The sequence below is a fragment of the Capra hircus genome, chromosome 20 (genome assembly GCF_001704415.2).
Source record: "Capra hircus breed San Clemente chromosome 20, ASM170441v1, whole genome shotgun sequence".
Lineage (NCBI taxonomy): Eukaryota > Metazoa > Chordata > Mammalia > Artiodactyla > Bovidae > Capra > Capra hircus.
The window spans coordinates 4,751,106-4,770,553 of NC_030827.1; the positions used below are offsets into that span (position 1 = coordinate 4,751,106).

At 54.0% G+C, this 19,448-nt stretch overlaps 1 protein-coding gene across 2 annotated transcripts in view; it reads left to right on the forward strand.

The window, feature by feature from the left end:
* The window catches only part of ERGIC1 (endoplasmic reticulum-golgi intermediate compartment 1), a 116,496-nt gene that overhangs the window by 94,627 nt on the left and 2,421 nt on the right, over positions 1 to 19,448 (forward strand). For both annotated transcript variants that reach the window (XM_018065547.1, XM_013972670.2), the window contains exons 7-9: positions 1,617 to 1,677; positions 6,207 to 6,307; positions 9,039 to 9,161. In XM_018065547.1, coding sequence (XP_017921036.1) covers positions 1,617 to 1,677; positions 6,207 to 6,307; positions 9,039 to 9,161 — 285 coding nt within the window. The remainder of the gene's footprint in view (positions 1 to 1,616; positions 1,678 to 6,206; positions 6,308 to 9,038; positions 9,162 to 19,448) is intronic.

The window sequence follows — 19,448 nt, forward strand, 5'->3', positions numbered from 1 at the left end:
AAAAGTGTCACCTGGAGCAGGGAGCAGGGAGCTGGGTTTTAGGTAGAGCGAGAGACCCACATTAGATTTAGGAAGGTGGGGTCTGACGTGGGCAGGTGGCTGTCATAGGAAGAGCACCCACCTGCCTTGTGGAAGGTGAGGCGAGGCTTCAGGTGGGGAGATGAGGAAAGGGCTGCAGCCAAGCCCAGGGGACAGGAGGAGAGAGGGGAGGGACGTGGAGGGGCAGGGGCGATCTTGCATTGCCGTCTGCTGCTACAGGACACAAGGGCGGTAATAGCCTTCTACTTGCTTCTTATGGTGGAAATAGGATTTTTTTAAAATGTAAAATACTTAGCTGAGGATTTATCTACCCATTCATCATCCGTCATCCATTCAACAAATATTTATTGAGCCCCTACTATGTGCTGGGTGTTCCACACATTGGTGAGGATGAGCCTGGTCCCTGCGTGTATGGAGTGTTGAATAGTCTAGAGAGGAGGACAGAAATTAATCAAATAATCATACAAATGAATGTCAGATACAAACGTGACACGCGACGGTATGAGGGAACATTCTAGCACTCCGGCCTCCACAGCCACTGTCCTGGGGTTAGAACCCATGTCGTTAGTTGGTCTCCAGGCACAAGGGACACGCTTTCCCTTGGCCTTGTTGAGAGTGTGCAGCTCTGTCCAGTGCTTGATAGACATCAGTGGCCTGAGGCTGGGATCAGGGGGCGGGTCCCCCACTGTCCCTGAGTGGCCCTTCCATAGGAGCCTGTCCCCTCCGCCCTCTATGACCTCTTCCCTCCCCACCCCTCATCCCATTCCTCTCTAGGGCAAGCAAGCTCTGGTTCTCAGTCTCCAGGCTTACGTGTTTGCATGCTCTGCCTGCCTGGTTAACTTCCCACTTTCCTACAAATCCTGCTGTGACTTCCCCCAGGAAGCCCTCCAGGAGGCCTACCCCACGCACCCCTGTTAAGAATGCCCATGAGGACAGATTCCATGTACTGGGCAGGCTTTGTCCTGCTTTCAGTTTTCCTGGAGGCTGACCTGGTTTCCCATTGGCCTCAGAGGAGAGTAGGAGGTGCCCTTCAGCCCCTGGCTGGGGGGACACAGCCAGGCCAGCCGCCAAGAGGAGGCGTGTCTTTTCCCACTGCAGACAGGGTGGGAGCCCACAGCCTTGGGCCCTCTCTCAGAGGGAGGTGGGGTCTCCGGAGGAGTGTGCTGGGACCCACCTCTGCCCTTGCCTGAGTTTCCCATCTGCCTCCACGCTTGAGCCTTGGCTTGACCCTGAGCTGGACTCAGCCACTTCTCAGCTGCAGGACACTGGACAGAGTTCAGCGCTTCTCCAACCCTTGGTTTGCTCCTATAATGAGCCCGTGGTCCATCCTTAAAGGCATTAAATGAGACGACCCTCAGGACCCAGGACTGAGTGTCTCGCAGCAAGGGCTCGGAAGCAAGCTCATGCCTCCTCTGTGCCTCGTGCCCCAGGACTTTCCGAGACAGACTGTGCTGGGTGCCCGTTTTACACGTGGGCAAGGTCTCTAGACCAGCTGGCATCTGGCTGCTCCCCCTCCGCAGGCCCGAGCCTAGAGGTGGCGGCATCTTGGGGTCAGTCCTCACTGTGCTTCTCCGCAGGTCCACAACGTCCACGGCGCTTTCAACGCTCTCGGGGGAGCAGACAGACTCACCTCCAACCGTATGTACCGCGCCCCCGCCCCGGGAACAGCTTTCTGCCCGAGCTCCCCAGGGCAGTGGGGAAAGAAGCGGGATGGAGGGAACGTTGGCCAAGCCCTTGGTGTGAGCCTCGTGGCTCACGCTTCATTCCCCCGGTTGGCCTGTGAGGACGCGGAATTACCCCATCTTACTGAAAAGGGAGAAGAGTGACTTGGCGGGGCTGATGGGGGAGGGCAGGGGAGGACTTGGCAGCCGAGACACACCATCAGCGCTCTGTGAACACCTGGCCGCCATTGTTATTGTTGCCATTTCATAATATATTGTTGTCACATAATTGTTGTTGGTTGAGATAATTGCCCGAGATCCCCCAGGGAGTGCTGACCCAGCCAGAGTTCGTCCTGGCTCCAGGCGGCACCGTGAGAACGCGGCTTTTGGGCCCTCAGCCTGGCCTCCTGGGCAGCCGCCCACCCCACCCCTCCTCCCGCTCCGGCCCCTCCCGGAGCCCCCTCCCTCCCAGGCTCCCTGGCACCTTGGCGCAGATTAAAGAGTATGCCACATCTTTGCATACCAACAGACGAGCACACACACACACCCCTACACACGTGTGTGCACACCCATGGGGCCTTGCCCAGAACGGGCCTGGGAGGCCCATCTGCTTATGTGGGTCTACCCACTGGGTCCTGCGAGACATGTTACCGGGACTGTTCTCATCTCCTCCCCTGAGCGCAGCTTTTCACCCATATGTCTTTAATAGTTTCTTGAGGTACATTTACAGGCAGACCTCAGAGGTACTGTAAGTTTGGTTCCCAGTTAACCCAGTGAACTGAAGATTGCAATAGAGCAGGCCACATGAATTTTTTGGTTTACCAGTGCATAGAAAAGTTACATTAAAAAAAAAAGGAAAGCTACATTTACCATACACTGCAGTCTGTTAAGCGTGCAGTAGCATCGTGTCTTCAAAAATAATGTAAATACCTTAGTTTAAAAATATTGCCAACAAGTGTATCACCTGATAACACAGGGTTGCCACAAACCTTCAGATTTGTTTAAAAAAAAAAAGGCACTATTTTTGAAGCACAATAAAGCAGAGCAATAAAATGAGGTGTGCCTGTACCCGCTGCCAAACCAAGCATGGAACTGGGAGAATCCAAGCAAAAGAGAACTTCCCTCCATGACCCGCCCAACAAATCAAGCTTCTCATTTCTCCGTGACACTGGGCCTCCTTGTCCATGGGCAGAAGTCATTTTTTCCCAGCATGGATCACAGTTGACTTTCTGGTGTTTGCACCTGGCATTGTACTGTGAGCACAGTTAGTGTAGTTTTCCCACTGGTCAGGGACACGGTTGGCCATCTAGCAGCTCCATGGTGGTCTATCTTGGACTGTCTTTTCATGGAACACGTCTGTTGTTTCTACCACAGCAATGCCCCTGATACTTACAGGATTTGCTTTACGGGCTTTGCACGGCTTCCCGACTGGGTCCACGCCCACTCGTGCCACCTCCAGCAGCGTGTCAGTATATACCTGTACTGGTATTTCTGGGTTTCATGCAGATGTCTGGTTATAATGGAGAGGGATGATTCTTCATATGGTGGGGTCGTCATTGTGGTTCTGCGTGGAGGCAGCCCCCAAAGGGCCTGTCCGACCCCACTTGCAGTTAGCCTGGACCCCTCAGCCACCCAATTTTGGAGGAAGATCAGGCTAGGAAAGGTATGCAAGCCCGTGGAGGGTGTGGGCAGGAAGCTGCTCCTCCTCCTGGGCTCCTGATGAAAGCAGGGGCGGGACCCCCGGGGTCCATCAGGCTCTCGTTTCCTCATTTCCCAAGCCCGGTCCCTAGCCACCCACCAGGTGTTACTCTGCTCCCACGTCGCTGTGGGGGCTGCTTGTTATCGTTCAGGTCTCAGCTCGAATGCCACCACCTCAGAGAGAGCCTCTCTGACCACCTGTGTACAGGAGCCACCACGCCTGGCAGCACACGGCTCTCTTGTCCCGAGCGCAGACCACTGTGTGGAAGATGCTGGAGAGGGACTCTGTTGATGATCCACCTGTTATGATGATGGCATTGTGGTGGCTTTCTTTGAAAGTGTCTCTGTCTTTTAGAGTGACATCATGAAAGTATATGTGGAGGAACTGCTGTGAGGTCTGGGGTTTGCTTCCAAATAAAATGGGGGGAGAGGAGCAGTGGGATAGAGATGACACAGAACTGGACATGTGCTGTTCATGGCTGAAGCTGGGAGCGGGCGGGTTCCTGGAGGTTCCCCCTGTGCTTCCCTGTGATTTATGGCTGGGTTTTTACAAAGATGTTTAGGCGGAGGGAGGGGGCCAACAGGGCATGGGGTGTGCCTGGATCAGGTTGGAGCTGGCAGTCCCGAGGAGGGGTCCTCTGACCAGGAGCCCATGCGGGTGGGATCAGGTGCAGGGTCTCCAGTGGACATTTGGCAAATTACACCAAAGACCTTAAAACTGGTCACTGCCATTGGTCATCAGTTCTACTCATAGGAGAGTAAGCTAAGGAAACGAGAGCATGCAAGGCTTTAGGAAAATAGTGGTCGTTAGATCATTGTTTATAAGAGTGAAAATGAGCCACAACGTTGGTGCCTGGCCCCAGGGGCCTGGTCGAGCACATCGTACGTGGTCTTCCCTGGGAGATGCGTGCAGCCATGACGGTGATGTGTCAGAACCTACTGGTGTTCAGGCAGCAAGAGGTCCTTGAGCTCCTTCTACGTGGCAGGTGTTGCTCGAGGGGATATGGCGATGGATAAAACAAGGCGGTAGACCTTATGCTGTGTCCTAGGCTTGTCACAATGGCAGCGGTCTTCAGTTCTCAGAAGAAGGTTCTGTGTGATCCGATTTTGTATTTATGTTTAGGGAAACGTAAATATATGTATAAATAGAAGTCTGGCAGTTTGTACATGAGAGTACGAATGTATGATTTTCTGGGCAGGGTGGCTTTGTCGGTGATTTTTATTTTTTTTTTTCTTTACGATCATCTGTGTTTTGTACAGGCTGAACAGAACTATTACAGCTATGATTTTCATAGGGCATTTTTTTTCTCATCCCTTCAGATGTTTTTCAGGGGCGATGGGGATTTGGAGCATGGTGTTTCAGGTGTCGTGCGGGGGCTCCTGGTTTAAAATGCAAAGCCTGAGCCCCACCCCAGCCTCAGTGCACAGAACCTTCAGGGGTGAGGCCCAGGTGTCTGCCTATTAAATTCTGGGTGGCCCTAGTGCTCTGGACAGTCTCAGTGCCAGTGGGGTTGAGCAGAGGGATGTTGGGGTCTTCATGGGCTTAGCCTGAGACCACAGAGCTTTTCCCAGAGTTTTAGAGGAGTCAGGTCTCCAGACAGTTCAAGAAGCACTGCCGTTTCCTTACTAAGATGTCATATTGGCAGGGAGGGGCTGTGAGCACCATCCCCATCCTCTACCCATTTGCAGAAGATAAGCCCGAGGGCTCCGGACTGACTGAGCCAGGAGACCAGGATTAGAGCCCACAAACCTAAATCTCTGTATTTGTTTCACCTGCATGGGCCCTGACCCGAGATTCTAGAAGGCAGCAGTAGAGGGGTCTCTGAGCTTCTCCTCACATCCCAGAAGGCCCAAGGGAATGTCATTTTTCCCGGATGGTATTTAGCGGCTCTGGGCCAGCATTCTCTCAGCCTGGTGTTTGATTCCGGTTACCTCATGCTTATCAGAAGCTGATTCATCTCTTCTCCCATTCATGGGTCTGACCAGTCAGCTTTCCATCCATTCATTCATTCAGTAGGCATTTGCCAGTGTCCAGTTCGTACCAGGCCCTGCACAGGGTTCTAGGGACACCAAGATGAGGAAGGCTTAGCCCTCCACGGCCTCGCCCATCCAGCGGGGATGGCGTGAGAGTCTCCATGAAACAGGACACAGGGCCAGATGGAGGAAGAACTCATCTCTCATTAATTGAAAATGGAGAAAGAAATTAATCAGTAATCTGTAAATGCAGTTCTTCTGGTTGGTGGCTTTTTCTTTTTTAAAATCTTGAACTGTTTCGTTTCAAAAGTAACAAGTATTCAAACCAGACAAGAATGTGTACAGTGACATGTGACTTTTCTCAAATCCCGCCTCCCCTGCCCCAAGGGTAAAACTGCTCGTGGTTTCTTAGGTATCTTCTCAGAAAATTCTTCTATGTATTCACGCATGTAGAGGAGTGAATCTTCTTGCTTAGCCATCCTCCCTGGGAGTCTTTTCACTTAACAATGACCCCCTGGAGAGTGGCCTTTCCCAGCACCCCCCTCCTCAGCAGTTGCCCTTTGGTGGACATTTGGACTGTTCTAGAATCTAGTATCCATGTCCAGTGCAGGAGTGCAGATCCTGGCAGATGGAATCTTGCAATTCCTGGTGCCCAAAGGGAGAAACGAACAGGGGTTGTTTGGTGAAATCGTGCAGTCCCCTCTGACCCCTTCTCCTGCCCCCACCCCATCTCAGTACGGCTCCAAGCAGGTGTAGGGTTGAAATGATGTGAGAAGGCCTGCTGGCCGGGCGTTGCCCTTCACCCTGCCTCATGCTGCTGAGTCTTTCCCACAGCCCTCGCCTCCCACGACTACATCCTGAAAATCGTGCCCACCGTTTACGAAGACAAGAGCGGCAAGCAGCGGTATTCCTACCAGTACACGGTGGCCAACAAGGTACGCGGGCGGCTGCTGCGTGCGGTTGCGCCCTCTGCTGGCCGAAAGCAGAGGTCGAGCGTGATTTCCTCTGATTTCCTTTCAAGGGGCCTTTCCTGAAGAGGTCATTTGCCCTGGGTAAAGAGGGGAGACAAGTCTCAGAGTCAAGGCGAGGAAATCTAACTGGGAGATAGGGTGTGATCTGGTTGAGAAAGGGCAGGCAGGTAGCCTTTCCCAAAGATCTAGGGTTTGCAGACATCACAGCCGTGTATCTGGCTCTGGTCCTTCAGACATGGGACCCTGATTGGTTAGCACACAACAGATACTCTGGCTCGTGGGGCACAAGCTCTTTATCCAGAATCGTGAGGCTCTTGAATTACACCAGGTGGCTGTTGGTTAACTGGTATGTCCCAGGACCCCAACACTCCATGTCGTGGGGAAGTGGGCGGGCCTTGGTGAGAAGCAAAGGTTAGTCAGAGCCCTCAGAACAGGGTGACTGACAGTGGTTTCAAGCCAAGACAGCCTCAGCTTTCCCGGAGGTCACCCTGCCATGGGACATGCATGCTTGAAGCCCATTGGTTGAAGTATCCCCAAAAGACCCTTTACACTAGGTCCCTCCCTCTTTTTTTTTTTTTTCCTGTTCCAGAACCACCCAAACCGCTTAAAGTGATATATTGTTTGGCGCTAATAATAATAATAGTAAGAATGAAAGTGAAAGTATTAGTCACTCAGTCCTGTCAGACTCTTTGAGAGCCCATGGACTGTAACCCACCAGGCCTGTCTGTCCATGGGATTCTCCAGGCAAGAATACTGGAGTGGGTAGCCATCCCTTCTCCAGAGGATCTTCCTGACCCAGGGACTGAACCTGGGTCTCGCACAGTGCATGTCTGGGCCACCAGGGAAGCCCCAGGAAAGAGTGGTCGCTGTCATTTATGGGGAATCACCTGGGCTGGACATCATGCTCAGCTCTCTACTCCACCATCGTTTTCAGTCATCACAACAGCTCTGACGTTGGGCCTGTTATTGCCCCCATTTTGCAGATTTGGCCACTGAAGCACTGAGAGGTGGTCCTGGAGCTGTAAAGTGGATGAATGGGGATTGGAAACAACTTCTCCAGCTCCAGAACCTGGTCTCTCGACCATGTAACCTACTCAGTGTGAACAGGGGGCCTCTGAGTCTGCCAGGCCAGGAGCCCCTCTTTCTCGCGTGGCTTGGGGTCCCTCTGCCTGGCTCTGCCTGCACTGATGTGCTGGTCTAACTCTCTGGGGCAGAGGCATCCTGTTTCTTGGCGGGCATCTCACTGGAACCCTCGCGTGCTGACAGCATCTAACAGATGGGGAAGGCGGATGCAATCTGAGCAGAAAGCGTGTGGGCTGTGGCGCAAACTTCCGGCTCAAACCCAGCTCAGCCACTCACTCGGGCTGTGACCTGGGACAAATCACACAACTACCCTGAGCCTCAGTTTACTCATGTGTAAAATGGGGTTGGTCCCCACCTCAAAAGATCACTGTCACATGAGGCAGTGTTTTTAAAACCACTGAGCCCACAAAAAAGGCTTTGGCAAATAGTGCCTACCGCTGCTCTGTTTTATTATTTTCCTCTGTCCCTCAGCTCTGGGCCATGACCCAGAGAGTCACCCTGCCCCACCAACTCTCGCAGGAGAAAGCTGATCTTGTTTTGCCCAAGGCTTTTTCCTCTGAGGCTTTGGCAAGGGCCCAGCGGCCAGGACTGCGTGTTTAGCTCTCTCGCAACCTCAGCTCCAGTCTGCCCTGTGAGTGAGAGGGGCTGCATCTACGGGGACTGGTGGTGGTCCAACAGAGAGGGCCAGTTTCAAGGTTGTCCCTGAGAAGCTGCAGAGCTTGGCCCTTAGCGTTTGGGGTTGGGGTTTTAGTTTGGTTTCCAGTTGCTGTGGACGAACGAGTCCCCATGAGGTTTTCAGCATCCTGAAGTGGATGCGCTGTTAATTCAGCCCCGTGGTATCCTTGGAGTCCCAGCCGGTGCCTTCTCCAGGAGTCTGGTGGTGGGGCTTTGCCCTCTGGCTTTCCAGCTCGGTGTGTTCCTTCTTTGAAGAAGCCCCCTCCCGTCATCTCTCTCTCACACACAATGCTCAGGAGGCCATGCGTGGCTTAGCCTGTCCCCTCCTCGCCAGGCCTTCCAGACGCCTCTGGGACCCGGCCACTCACTGACGGGCTGCTCAGTGCTCCGTGCCCCTCAGCCACGGCACTCGCAACGCTGTGGTGTGGCAGATGGCTGCACACCTGCCTCCTCCTCCAGACTGTGGGCCCCCCTGGGGACGGGGCAAGGTGTTCCACCCAAGGTCCCCAGCACCCAGCGCGGGGCCAGCACACAGGAGGGATGCCTGGTGAACAGCCACCAGATAAGCCAGTAGATTCTGCGTGGCCCAGGAGCTGCAGGGGGAAGTAGGCCTTTACTCAGACTGAGCCCACGTCGCAGTGGCCCTTCAACAGCTCTGCTCTCAGACGCCTCTAGTTTGATTCTGGTGCTGCTTCCAAGGTCATACCATCCATTTCCAAGCAGCCAAAGGGGTCCCAAATGCCCCAGCGAGTGGTGGCCCTCCAGATGCTGATGGCCGAGCTTTGGAGAAAGGGTGTGAGAGGAGGGGTCCATGAAGCCTGACTCTGCGGGGAGGAGTGGGTTGCTGGGGACCCTGTGCAGCCCACTCCCACATCCCCCGTGAGACACGGTTGGAGTCTGAGTCTCGCACCCTCGCCTTTCTCTCATTCCGCTGCAGGAGTACGTCGCCTACAGCCACACGGGCCGCATCATCCCCGCCATCTGGTTCCGCTACGACCTGAGCCCCATCACGGTCAAGTACACGGAGAGACGGCAGCCTCTGTACCGGTTCATCACCACGGTGAGTGGGCGGGCGCCGCCTCCGAGAAGCAGGATGCAGCCCGCAGGGCGAGGTGCTCAGCCTGTCCACACAAGAGTGTTTAGACATGTCCTCAGAGGTACATCAATGTCAATGGCATCTCATCAAGAAAATCTTTTCCAGAGGGGAACGCCACTCATTCATCCCCACCCCTTAAGCAATTCCATCTTTAGCTGTTGCTGTTCCCGATTTTCTCCAGTGTTCTTCATTGTGGTGGAAATTATTCCTTAGCAGAGCTTCTCCTTCTCTGCATAAGTTTACAGTGAAGATTTCACTCATGGTTTTCAATGCTGGCTGCTGATAATGTCAGATTTTTTTCCCTTCTTTCCTTCCGCCTATTCTCTTTTTTCTTTTTTGCCATTGTCTCCACTAAGTCCAGTTTTCTGTGGGGCAGTGTCTAGCTGATGTCAGCTTTCCTTGGTACTGACTGTTTCTGTCAACTGTTCTATCCTGACTTCCCACGCACAGTGTCCTTGGGGGCAGAACAGCAGGGTCACAGTGCCCTGGCCCGGCCAGGAGGCCTTGAGAGGTTTAGTAAGCCAGAGGCGGTGGAGGTGGACGGGATGGGGTGATGTTCCCTCCTTCTTAGATTGGAAACTGCCTTTCTGCCTCTCTGTACTTTTAATAATGAGAGAATTTTAAAATAAGAGTTAGCTGTCCAGTCTTGGCTCTTTCATTTCCTGCTCCGACTTGGTCTGTATTAGGACCTGTTATTAATCCAAAAGAGACAGGACCCCACAGTATGCTGGCTTGAAGGACACATGGGCTTCAGGTATGGTTAGACCCAGGTACAGATGTCTGAAAAAGGTCTCTCATCATCCTGCTCTCATTTTCAAATAGAATTTACCAGTAGAAAGTGCCTCTTTCGCAGTAATTCTACCCCAAGTACTGGATGGAATAGCATTGTCATTGGCCTGGCTCAGCTCCCATGCCATCCTTGTGGCCTGGAAAATGAATGGTGTGCTCCAGTGGGCCAGCCCCACGCAGACTGCAAGGACAAAGACTGCGATGTAGTCTTTGGGGGGGTAGTCTTTGTGGGGTTCCCCAGAGAAAAGTCAGAGGCCAGTCACTAGAAGGAGGATGGGTTGCGAGGAGGCCCAAGGCCGGTGGCCGCTCCAGGCGCTTTGTCTCATCCTCTATGAGATAGGAATAACAGTCCCCACTCTTCCTGCCTCCCACGGCCTTGTGGGACTCTGAGCAGATCAGGAAAGGGCTGCTCTGCAGTTCCAGAAAACCATGTGGATACAAAGGATGTCAACAGTTTGGGGCTCATATGAGCCTCAAAATAGCCTTTTGCTGTCCTCTGACTCCATAAAAATTTGAAACTTCTCATCAGCCAAGGGTACTTAACATAAAGCTAAAATACCAGACACAGATCGGGGGAAGATATGTGCCCCACATACAAGAAAGATGTGGGGCTTCCTGAGTAGCTCAGCTGGCAGAAAATCCGCCCGTGATCCAGGAGACCCCAGATCCATTCCTGGGTCAGGAAGTTCCCCTGGAGAAGGGATAGGCTATCCACTCCAGTATTCTTGGGGTTCCCTGGTGGCTTAGACAGTAAAAAATCCACCTGCAATGGAGGAGACCTGGGTTCAGTCCTTGAGTTGGGAAGACCCCTGGAGGAGGGCATGGCAACCCACCCCAATATTCTTGCCTGGAGGATTCCCATGGACAGAGGAGCCTGGCAGACTACAGTCCATGGGGTCGTAAAGAGTCAGACACGACTGAGCAACTAAGCACAGCACAAGAAAGAGGTATGCTTCAGAATTTATATATCAAAAAATTCCTACAGGGAATTCCCTGGTGGTCCAGTGATTAGGACTCAGTACATTCGCAGCTGTGGGCCCAGGTGCAATCCCTGATTGGGGAACAAGGATCCTGCAAACCACATGGTGTGGCCAAGAAAGGTAAAATTCCTACAGATCAGTAAGACAAAGTTAAGTGATCAAAAAGAAAATAGCTAAGGACTTGACTGCTGACGGGAGAGACCACACTGACAATGGAAAGATGCTGAGGTTCACTAGGAACCAGAGGAATGGGATTCAAAACAGCAAGACCCAATCGTATCCCATCAGACTGGTGGAAGGATAGGCCTGCCCTGTAAAGACTGGGAGGATACCAAGCCGGAGGACTCACATATGTTCTCTGATGTGAGTGGGCTCAGCCACTTTGGATAGAGATGCACTAACCCCTTGGCTCCAAACTAGGGAACTTGAGCAAGTGATTCTACCCAAGGCCCCACAGGGTAGCAGCCCAAGTAGGTCGTGGCACTGAGTCTCAGCCAATACTCCTACTGCAGGCCCAGAATAGGACAGGAGCGAAGATGCAAGTAGGCACCCCTGTGCAGATGTGGTCTGCATCTCAGAGGCCCTGGGGTCTGCAGCCTCGACAGTGGCGGAGAGACGACCGTGCCCACACCTCGCCGTGGGGTCACGGAGGCTCTCCTGGCCTGCTTTCTGTTTGCTCCTGCATTCCTGACAGCTGAGGCTCTGAGTATTGAAATTTCTTGCCAAGTGGCTGAGAAGTGAAGTGACTTCATTTATTTGCTAAATAATATTTGCTAGACTTTACCCTGTGCTGGACAGCAGGAATAGTGAACTAGACAGAGTCTCTGACCTTAGCTTGCTTCCTAGCAGGTCAGGGAGATGGCTGAGCAGGCAGAGCTGCAGTCTGGATCAGCCAGGACTCTGATGTGGACCAGGCACCCCAGTGACAAAGACTCTTCTCTGTTGGGAAAGTTCAGAGAAGGACACCCCAGGATGGGTCTTGCAGGGTGAGGAGGCGTTTTCTAGGCTGGTGAGCAAAGCAGAGAGAGTCTCAGCAAAGGGAATAGTGTGTGCCGAGGCGCACAGCACAGCGTGTCTTGTGGAGGCCTTGTAGCTTCTTTTGATGGGGAAGGGCTTCTGAGAGCTGGAGGTCCCCCAGACCCCCAAGGCACATGCCTGACCTGCATCACCTGGAGGCCTTCTTCTCTTCCCTTTGGCCACCAGTCACTCATCCATCCCTGCCCTGCCCACCTCCACCTGAATGGGGACCATTCCGCAGGGTACCTCCTGACATCATTAGCCTGCTGGGTTTTCTGAGGGCCCCATGCTGCCATCTTGGTTGCCACGGCAACCGTGGGGTCAGTCCAGCACGAGCCAGCCGGCTGTCCCTGGCAGATGGCGTCATTGTGGAGTTTCAAAGGCCCCTGTCACCGGGCGGCAGATGTGGGATGACGCTCACACGCAGACACACGTGTGCAGAGACCCCCAGAGCCCTCGCCGGGCAGGGTGGGGCCGAGAGGGAAGTGGAGGCACCTGCTGTGACTTTTCTTTCTCTCTTTATAAAATCAGACACTTGTGTGCAAAGCCCTGAACCCCTAAAGAGGGGCCTCTGCAAATAGCGCCTCAGCGGGGCTGTTGAAGAGGGGACTTAAGCCAGGATGTCGTCAAGTGGCGGCTGTGTGGAGGCGGCTGTGTGGAGGCAGCTGTGGGTGGGCTGGAATGAGGGGTGGGTGCAGGCCGGGGCGGGAGAGTGGGTGTGGAGGGGAGAGGCAGGTGGGACCTCCCCGAAGCATTCTAAGTAACAAAGCCCTGGCTTATTCAGGGCTGCCCCTCCAGGCTCTTATGGTCTACAAAGGACCAGTTCATTCCCAGCCTGAGCAGAGGAGGCATCCTCCTTCCAGAATTCTCCACCAGGCTGCCCGGGGTCCTCTTTCTGGATACCCGGAGAACCTTGTTCAGACCTCTACCTTGTGTTGTTCCAGAAAATTGCACCACTGAGGGAATAAACAGATGGTGTTTAACAACATGCAAGCGATCCCCTTTAGAGTGCCCCTCCCACACGCGCACATTTGTTCCCTACCCCGCCACTTGCCAGAGCCCCTTTTTGGAGATGGCCTTCAAGTGGGCAGTGGTGACAGATTGGATGGTCACATTGCTTTCCTTGTGTGTTTTATTCGACTTGGGGGGAGCAACCAGAAGTCACCAAGTATATACCAGACTGGGTCAGTATGGCCGTGAGATTTTGTCCACCAGAAGGTAGCAGCTGTGATGACACGTCCCGTTGGCCAGCAGGGATGGCTGAGTTAGGTGGCATCCCTGACCTCGCGGTGCTTCTTGCCAGTGGAATAATCCCCCAGGCTTTTGATTGCACTTCATAGCTGCCAGGCCTGAGTGTGAGGAGTTCCAGGTCTAATTCACCTCTTTGTTACCCACATCTAGCACGGGACTTGGCCTTGATATAGGTGCTCAGAAATATACAAGGGACAGCTGCTTAAAGAAGTGATCGTAGGGCTGCACTTATTAAGCAGCTACTGGGTACCAGGTAATTTTACAGTCATCTCCTTTAATCCTACTAGGAGCCCTCCAAGATAGATGGTATCATTCCTGTTTTATATGGAAATTAACTGAGGCCCTGAGAGGTAAGGAAACTCTTCTAAGATCACACAGCCAGGATATGGCAAGGCCAGGACTTTGCCTTCCAAACATGCCTCTGCCATACCCTTCCCCACCAGTTTGGGAGCCTGCAGTTTCCAAAACAAAGACTCTTAAGGATGTCTGAGCTACAGAACCCCCCAGAGGCCACGGAGCCCTTAACAAGACACCAGGATCATCTGATATAGTGACTTCTGTCTTGGGACTCAAGAGGAAACATTATGGCAGGAAACAAGGCGATATCACGCGCGCATGTGGGAAAGTCACAGTCACGCCCGTGCGGACACAGGCAAGCAGGCAGACTCCACCTGAGGCCGGTCAGCTGCTGATGCACAGGGTTTCCTGCCTTTATCTGATTACTTTTCACTCATCTGTTGGGCACCTGCAAGGATTTTCCCATTGACAAAAGGCAGCAGGTGCATGAGGTGGGGGCACTTGGGATGGTTAAAAGAACAGAAGCTGAGAGGAGAGAAAACTGAGAAGGTTTTCCATCTGAGACTGTGTGCTGGGAAGAGACCAGCTTGGTGGCTGGACTGCTGGAGCAGCCGTTTCAGAGCCTCCATTCTCTCCCGCTCGGGCGTTCCTTGGTGCAGCTCTCTCTCCCCCACAGGGCGGGCTCCATCACCGTTCCTCCAGACCCGGGCTAGCCCAATGAGTTAAAAGCGGGTGTGAAACGGAGCCAGCACAGGGAGGGCACACTCCTTGGCCCACCCACCACGGGACAGTTTCCGTTATCTGAGGAACAGAACAGAGCCCCAAATTAGCTAAGTTATTCAGGTCTGGAAATGGGTAAAAAAAAAAAAAAAACCAACAAACTTCATTTCTGGTCCTTCTGGGCATTTGAGCCAAGTTCGTTCTTCCAGAAGGTTGTGCACCAGGCCCTGATTGCATCAGCTGGGTCTGGAACAGAAATGCCTGGCACTTCTTTTCTGGGGCAGGTTCTGAGACAAGGCCAGAGTATTAGAATGGCACAGGCTATGTTGTATAAACCACACTTATTTTTACAGCCACACAGCTTCTTCATGAACTTCCCTGACAGAGACTTCTTACCTCAGGATATCTGATACGTAAAACTTAACTGAGAAAACAAAATAGAAAGAAGCCATCCAAAAAAAAAAAAAAAAGCCATCCGTACGTGCAGATGAGGACTGAGGGGAGCCTTCAGGTCGGGGAGAAGCAGGTGGGAGACCTGAAGAGAAGAAGGCCCCCTGTAGCCCCACAGACCTGGGTGCTCATCCCGCGTGCCCACTTGGTATAGCTGTGTGACTGTGGGCAAGTCTTTCCCTCTCTGAACCTCTGTTTCCTCACTGTGAAAAGTCACTCAGCCCATTTGCCCCACCACTTGGCACGATGGGGTGGGAAAGCAGAGGGAAAGTGCTGTCTCGGTGCTGGCACATAGTAGGTGCTGAACAGAGGGGGCAGTGCCGGGGAGGGTTTGGGGGTTTGTTGCTTTGTTTTGGTGTTTTTGGCTTTACCGCATGACGTGTGGGATCTTAGTTCCCTGACCGGGGCTTGAACCCACACCCCCTGCATTGGCATCACCATCTCAATCACTGGACTGCCAAGGAGGTCTCCAGGGTGGGGGGTATTTTGCAGCTGCAGCCACCGTAACAATGGCAAGGAAAGGGCTCCACTCTCTCCCCCCAGCCCCCTGGAATAAGGGGCGCCAGTGGGAGGTTCGGCAGGCATGACCCCATGGCTGGAGATCACCGCGCCCTCTCCACCCCGCCTCTGCTCCCACCTCTCCCAGCTCCAGTCATCAGCTTCCCTTCCGCAACAGCCCCCACCTCTCTCAGCCACAGCCTCGGTGTTCTCATCCGAGGCTCCAGCCTGACTGCCGCCGCCAGCATTTGATGGGACTCTGATTCATTATTTATTTCCTCAGACTGTGCCTTTTCCCCGAGCCCTGCAAGCAGGGCTGAGTGCAGGAGCAAAGTGAATGAACGGTTCCCAGGCACTTCCAGTGGTACATCAGGCAGCTGGACAGAGCCTCCTAGTGGACCCCATTCACAGATGGGAGAAACTGAGGCTCTAGGGGGTCCACTGGCTTTCCCAGCCAGGGTCGCAGAGCTGGGAGCTGCCCCCAGGAATTCTGACTCCAGAGCCTGGTGGAACAACAGAGGGGTTCAGGCCACCAGCCAGTGTGGTTGGAACGTGTCCTCTTCATGTTAATAAGGCACCAAGAGCAATGACTAAAATGTCAAGGGAACACACACCCCTTCTTCTCAAGGTAGGCGTGCTGACTTCATTCTCCCCACAGTGGAAGGGCAGGCAGCTGGGGGAGCCACAGGGAGGGAGCGTCCGCCTGAGAACAGAGGGGCATTATGGATGGCTCCTGACGGAAGCAAGGGAACGTGCGTCTCCCAGACTCACTGGGGCCTCCGGACTGAACTGCCCTCATCTCCGTTTCTGGAGCGGGCCTGCTGACCAGAGCAGGCTCGCGTGTGCCGGCCGGGGTGGCCGCTCCCAGCTCAGCAGCCCCGCTCTCCCCTCCCCTCCCCCCACCCCAAGGTTGTTCCCCTGCCTAAAGCGGGGAGGTGCAGGAGGCCAAGGGAACAGGCAGTGAAGCGGGTGTGTGTGACCCGGGCAAGCCCACGGCAGTCCTGGCACGGGAAGGGGTGGGGATCAGCCTTCCCGTTTGTAAAAGTTAGGAAACTGAGGCTCAGGGAGCAATGGGGACGGCCTCCAACATCCTGAGTCTGGTCCTCCACCCACCAGCCCCTGGCCCACACCCCGAAGAGTGAGCCGTCCTTGCCCCCCGCCTAGGCCTGGAGCCCTCCTCCTCCTCTCCTGGGACATTGATTTGGTCATCCATTCTCTACTGCTCCTCTGCTCTTTGTCTCTCACTCCCTCCTGTATTTGGTGAGCATGTCCTGAGTCTGTGTAGCTCCGGCTCTCCTGCTGACTTCTCTCCCTGGTGCATTCAGGACAGCGAGCTTTAAGCTGTAGAGTTGGGGTAGGAGGTGGGGAGTTAAGGGGTGCTCCTTGCCTGGCCCGGGCCTGGAAGCAACCTCTGCGGTCTGCGGTGCTTTGCCCCCATGTGTGTTCTTCATGACATACGTTTCTTGCAAACCTGTTTGCCTCTGTAGAATGGACCTTCAGAGGGCTTGGGACCTGAGCAACTATAAAGAACCTGCCTGCAGTGCCTGGGACATCCTCACCGCCCTGTCCTTCCGTAAATTGCCTTGTCCTTTGCTTAAAGAGTTAGGTAAAGAATGGAAATTAAGCCCCAAAGGCCTGCTCTGGGGAATAAGTGGTATTTTATACGTTGTTCTTTTTAGACTGGGTCTCAGGCTTAGAAAAATCTCAGATCTTAGCGACAAGGTTGGAGCCTTCCAGTCAATTGGAAGGTGAGATGAGGTCCCATTTACTGACTACCTACTAAGTGCTAGGCACTCCAGAGGCATTGCCTGCAATTCAATCATTGGCAAAGTAGGAGTGGTTTGCCCATTTTGCAGATCAAAATACTGAGGCGTGGGAAGGCGCTTTCGTGCCCAGAGTTAAAAGGTGACGGCCACGAAACAACTCGGCTTCCAGAGGCCAAGCTCTTCCTGCTGCCACAGCCAGGAAAGCTGCTGCGGGCTCCTCAGTCCTCATCTCCTCACCTTGGCCGAGTGCTGTGGGGAGGCCCACGCCTCTGAGACTCCGCACTCACAGAGGCCCGGCTCTCCTAGCTCTGCAGAGCAGCAGGCCGGGGAGCCAAGTGTCGAGGACATGATTCGCTTTCTTTTCCTTTGTGTTCATCTTGGGCCCTGTCCCCTCTCCCAGGTCAGGGAGATGCCAAGTCACCATCCTTCCTTCCATGAGGCCTTTATCTCAAGAGCTGGATCACCCTGCTCACATGTGTGGTTGTTCATTCCCCCCCGCCACCATCAGCCAGGTCTGGTGAAGCCGTCATCTTTCCACCAACAAGGGAGGGCCCAAGTTTGAAGGCAGACAAACCATCTGGTGCAGCCTCATAGCCGCATTTGCATTTCAGACGTAGAGACCTCCTGGGGATGAGGGTCACGGCCACGACTGACCACCCTCTAGGACGAGTCCAGACGTGGCAGGCCCTTGGTGCTGGGCCTTTCTGTGGCCACCATCTGTTGAAATCCAGGGAGCCCTTCAGCCTGGGAGCACCCCAAGACCACTCTCCTCATGACCCCTGCCTCACCTCACCCCCTGTGGATGTGTGGAGGTGGGGTGCTCCAGCAGGCCAAAGACAGAATTAGGAAAGCAGGGGGCCGTGGCCACGTCAGGCGGCTGCTAGATTTCTCTCAGCTTCTGAGGACCGTCCCCCTGAAGATGCCAGGACTTCCCCTCAGCTGACGGGTGGCCAGCGCCTGAGTAGACAGAGGGGAATGGGGGACACGGGGCTGCAACAGCAGCGGATGCCCACAGAGCCTGCCGTGCTCCCAGGGCCTCAGTTTCCCCGCAGCTCTGCGCTTGCTCCCGTGCCTCAGTGCACGTGTTGTCTCCCGCTCCGGGCCAGCCCTGTGAAAGCAGCTCAGTCTGGGTGCCAGGTGTATGTGAGTCATCACACACACACAGGCTCCAGAGCGTGCAGATGAATATAGATATGTGTGTGTGGCTATTTTTTATTTTTTTTATTATTTGCTCCATTGCACTTAAGTCACATTTTCCTATCCTCTGATCCAAGCTCTGAAAGCTTTTTGTGGTATAAAATTGCCCATCATCTGATCCGCTCTACCGAAATAACCCAGCTTCCCTGCCGTCATCTTCCTTGAAAAGGGGCCCTGCGTCATGCTCTGAGGCGGGCGGGGAGAGGCCTTGCCCGCTGAAAACACTTCATAATAATCCCCCCAGCACTCCCCATCCTCCTCTCTCCCTGGGGGGCTGCTCCGGTTTCTGGGGCTGTTATTACTGGAATGCCAGCTGCTTACTTACAGCTCATCCATACAGACCTGCTCTGTCTGTCTGGGCCTCACAGGCCTCCGCTTAGCTCATCTGGTGGAAATATAATTTCAAAAATAAATGCTGGTGCAATGCACACTTCCCTCTTGCCTCCACTGTGTCTCCTGGCCTCGTCCACGTGGCACCGAGGACCCAGGGAGGCGCTTCTGTCTCCCAGAATCCTCCAGTGCTCAGCGGCAGGGGCCTGCAGGGTGGCCCAGCATGGCTTCTTCTGAGCCCCGTGGTCATTTCCCTGCTTAAATGTGGCATGGGGGAAGAAGTGAGAGCTCAGGAGGCAGACAGACTTGGCTCTGCTGTGCCGTTGCTGTGTGACCTTGGACAAACTCTTTCTCTCTCTGGACCCCATGGGTACATGAGAGAAGAGGTGCCTCCCTCCAGGGCATACGGCGTGGTGGGTAACACTGGTTTTTATGAATGATTTAAGCATGTCTTTAGGGGAAAAGTACATTCAAAGTTTCCTTACAAATCTTTTAGGCACTTTGGTTTCTTTGATAGCCCCAGAAAGCACTCATAGGTAAGCCAGAACATTTTGAGGAGAATTTAACATGTTGATGCGTCACAAGTAGGAGTCCTGTCAAATTCAAAGCAAAGCGAGTAGCTCTGTGAGGTGGGCTGTTCATACCTGGGAAGCAGCCGAGGGCCATGTTGAGAGTTTTGAACTCCAGTTTGACTCAGATGGTAAAGAATCTGCCTGCGAGACCGGGGTTCAAGCCCTGGGTGGGGGAGATCCCCCTGAGGAGGGCATGGCAACCCACTCCAGTACTCTTGCCTGGAGAATCCCACGGACAGAGGAGCCTGGCAGGCTACAGTCCATGGGGTCACAGGAGGAGCTGGACATGACCGGGCGACTCGCTTTTCAGCCACTAGACGCTGTGGCGTTGGGCGAGTGATTGACTGGCCCTGCGCCGCGTCTCCGCAGCGCGCTATGTTGTAA